This window comes from Morone saxatilis, unplaced genomic scaffold, assembly GCF_004916995.1.
Source record: "Morone saxatilis isolate NCDOM2014 unplaced genomic scaffold, NCSU_SB_2.0 Contig18, whole genome shotgun sequence".
NCBI lineage: Eukaryota > Metazoa > Chordata > Actinopteri > Moronidae > Morone > Morone saxatilis.
In genome coordinates this window covers 27,808,735-27,812,490 of record NW_023339740.1, presented here as the reverse complement: position 1 = coordinate 27,812,490, position 3,756 = coordinate 27,808,735, and the positions used below count along the sequence as shown (strand labels likewise).

At 36.1% G+C, this 3,756-nt stretch overlaps 1 protein-coding gene across 1 annotated transcript; it reads left to right on the top strand.

The window, feature by feature from the left end:
• Window positions 1-650: 650 nt before the first annotated feature.
• On the top strand, window positions 651-2,694 carry LOC118328754 (odorant receptor 131-2-like). The gene is made up of 2 exons (XM_035662652.1): window positions 651-806; window positions 1,912-2,694. Exons 1-2 carry the CDS (start codon window positions 651-653, stop codon window positions 2,692-2,694), a joined length of 939 nt encoding a protein of 312 aa, XP_035518545.1.
• Window positions 2,695-3,756: the final 1,062 nt, after the last annotated feature.

The window sequence follows — 3,756 nt, the reverse complement described above, 5'->3', positions numbered from 1 at the left end:
TAGAGCCAGGGTCTGTCCGAGGTTTCTGCCTTTTAAAAGAAAGTTTTTCCTTGCCGCCGTCGCCAAGTGCTTGCTCATGGTGGGAACTGTTGGATCTCTGTAAATAATTTTAGAAGGAGTTCGTTCTAGACCTGTGTATTTAAAAAGTGTCCTGAGATAACTATACAAATAAAACAGAATTGAATTGAATTGAATGTGTAGCATTGTGCCAAACAGTTAATTGTTTTTCAAGTTGTAGAACAATCCCTTGTTGTCCATTACGGTAAATTGAATACACATTGTAAATGTACTAAAGATACTTAACACTATATCTAAAAATACTACATGTACTTCATCACACAAGCACGCTGTGTGGGTGTTTTTCAAGTCAGAAGTATGCACACGTACTTAATGATTCTGCTGTATAAAACAATCTTCTCTTGCTATAGCACAATCATTTTAAGGCAGATTAACCTCCAGATCCGAATCCACAATCTGAGGTCAGTATTAAATTGTTTGTTCACTGGACTACTTCAAATTTCATAGGAAATATAAAAAAGCTTAAAGTATGTAAAGTTGTCAGAATGTTTGTTTTTAAATTATCCTTGCAGTATTTTATGATCATAAATTGTATTTCTTTTGCTTTTGAAAGAAGTTCATCGGATGCTGACATGAATTTCACACCAGGGGACAACAATTTAACGATGACTATGAATTACAGAGACGCGTTTGTTTTGGCTGTTGGCAAGAATGTGACTGTTGTTGTCCTCGGCATCACCATCAACTACATCAATGCCATACTGGTCCACACATTCAACAAGCATCATGTGTGTATAATAGTATTTCTACATAAGAGAAAGTTAATTAGTTAAGCAAGCAAAGAAAGAAATTAGTTGTAAAATATGTAAGAAAAAGAAATACCTCTCACTTCCCTTTCATTGCCGTCTTTTCTATCTGGTCTTAAAAGGTGTAACCCTATTCTCTTGATTCTAGTTGTTTCAGTAATTATTTTTGGAATAACATTTCATTTTCTAGCTCCTGTGACCTGATTTATGTACCTTTTTCTCCTACCTGCTGGGTCACATTGCATTTATACTTGGACAAGAGAAAAAACATTTTGTTTAATTATTCCATACTTGAATAGTGAATGCGAGAAAGTTAATTAGTTAAGCAATTTTTTAAGCATTTAGTGTAAAATATTTGTGAACTTCTCTCTTCCTTTTGTTTCTTTGTTTTATTTTATATCTGTTCTTTTTCAAAACGGTTGGTCTTAAAAGGTATAACCATGTTCTTCTTGTTCTTGTTGATATAGCAATTATTTTTGCATCAACACTTAATTTTCTAGCTCCTGTAATCTGATTTATGTACTTTTTTTTCATACCTGCTGGGTTGCATGTGTGAATTACATATCTACTTAAAATATTTCATACATAAATACCAAAGGAACTAAATAGCAATTTAGTGGGCAGTTGACTATGTGGGAACAAGACAAATTGTAAATATTCAACTTGAACCTTTACAACCTTCTTATTATATAAGAGATGAAGTACAATCATCTTTTTAATTGTTAGTCATCCTCTTCGAGTGACTGTATGCTCAGTCTGCACAGAAATCTTCATGCAAAAATGACAAAAAAAAAGCCAATATGATGTGATTACTAGTAGAAGTTTATATCAAGTTGCTTGTTAAATACAGAAATGTAAGAATGTATTTTCAATGCAATTATCATTCCTATGTTATGTTCACATAGAATCACAGATGGTAAATAAAGCATGATATAAAAAAGTAACAAAACAACAAGTCCAGTAAGGTTTTGGGTTTTTTTTTAGGCATTCAATGTAATGGGACTAGCGGTTTTAGATAAATGTACAATACCCAGGGGGAGGTGTGTAATATCTGCAATCTAACCCCTAATTCTGTTGTTCAATTCAGATCTTCAAGGCGAACCCTCGCTATATCCTTTTCATCCACCTGGTGTTCAGCGACATGATCCAGCTGACAACCAGCATTTCCCTCTTCATCTTCAGTTATGCCTTCCACACCATCTATGTCTCCCTCTGTTGTCTCTTAGTCTTGCCTGCCATATTCACCACACAAAACACCCCTCTGAACCTAGCTTTCATGGCAGCAGAGTGCTACATCGCAGTCTGCATTCCCCTCCGCTACAACAACATATGTACGGTCAAAAGAACATATATTGTAATTGGCATAATCTGGACAATGAGTTCACTTTCTGTCCTACCCGATGTCTTCATCCTTCTGGCCACTGAACCTCTGGAGTTCCTAAATTCAAGAGTTTACTGTTTCAGGGATTCAGTGTTTAGGAGCCCCTACAGTCTAAAGAAGAGGGATGTATCCCACATATTGTTTCTGGTTGTGGTTTGGCTCACTCTGTTTTACAGTTACTTCAGAATTTTGTTTGTGGCCAAAGCTGCTAATGCAGATGCTAAAAAGGCCAGAAACACTATCCTCCTTCATGGCTTTCAGGTGCTGCTGTGTATGATGGTCTATGTGCAACCTATGTTAATTCAATTGTTCATATACTTGTTCCCAGGGAGTTTAGCATCCATAAACTTTGTTATGTTTATTATAAACCAAATCCTCCCTCGCTTTATTAGTCCCATTGTCTACGGGTTACGAGACAAGACTTTCAGGAAGTATTTCAAAAGTTATCTGTGTACAGTAAACAGACATCCAAAGACAACACCAACATAAAATAATATTTGTAGAACTCCGTGACTTTGGTAAGTGAAAATTCAGACTTTTGTAGTGTCCAGAATTTAAAAATGTATAAAACAAAAGAAAGACAATGGTCCACTATTACACAGTATCAAGAATCTCTGTGATAAAACTGTCAACAGCTCTTGCTGTGGCTTTACACCAGCCTCCATTTTTAGATCACCGTGTAACCATCTGACACTAGTGACAATACAGAAACAAGAGCATGATATAGATTTTCAAAACCTTTGAATGCTTTTTTCCATAGCTATACTATATGTCATGGTCTGTGCAGTTGTCCAGCTTAAAGCTGAACTCACTATAAATGGACTGCACTTCTATAGCGCCTTTCTAGCTTTAGTTATATTACCCACATTCTCAAATCCAAGTGAAAAATGCTGTAAGAAAATACTACATTGTAATAATCTGAATCTCTTTTAGTCCATTTGGATTAATTAAATGTATGTTTCAATTAAAGCGATGTGATTCTGTTTAATTAAAATCAAGCAGTTTTATTTCATATGTGTATTTCTCTTAACAGCCTAATATGACCATTTGATTCTCTTTCTCTTAGTCATTCAGCTGGTAACGTTTTCCTGTGGCGGGCAGCTTCGCAGGGCATGGCCCCAGTTTCCTCTACCTCTACCATGCTTTGTACATATTTCAGTATGAAAAAGATGACAGTGTGGTCTCACTTGTCGAATGATGTGAGAGAATTAGCCTTGTAGTCTTCTTTGAATAGAAAATAACAATGGTTTAGAGTCACATCTCCTCTGGAACTACAGTGTAATTTGTTGATGGAAGTTCAACAGACGTTTACGGTTGATTTATTTCAAATCCCCAGCCATGATGAGGTTAGTGTTCAGGTACTTGGTCTGAGTTGGCACAAAGTTACTTTGTTAATTCTTAGATGGTGCTACAGCCTCCTGCTAGTAGGCCCTGCATTAAAAGAGCTGCTGGCCTCCTATCAGCCCCCGTTCCTCCTGCTGTGCATTGTCCAGTTTTCCTGGTGTATGAGGTTATATTTATTTCTCATGAAAATTCACTGTACAAGACACA

Coding starts and splice junctions, on each gene's coding strand:
- LOC118328754 (XM_035662652.1), top strand. CDS start 651: ATGAATTTCACACCAGGGGACAACAATTTAACGATGACTATGAATTAC. Junction 807..1,911: donor ACACATTCAACAAGCATCAT/GTGTGTATAATA, acceptor TGTTCAATTCAG/ATCTTCAAGGCGAACCCTCG.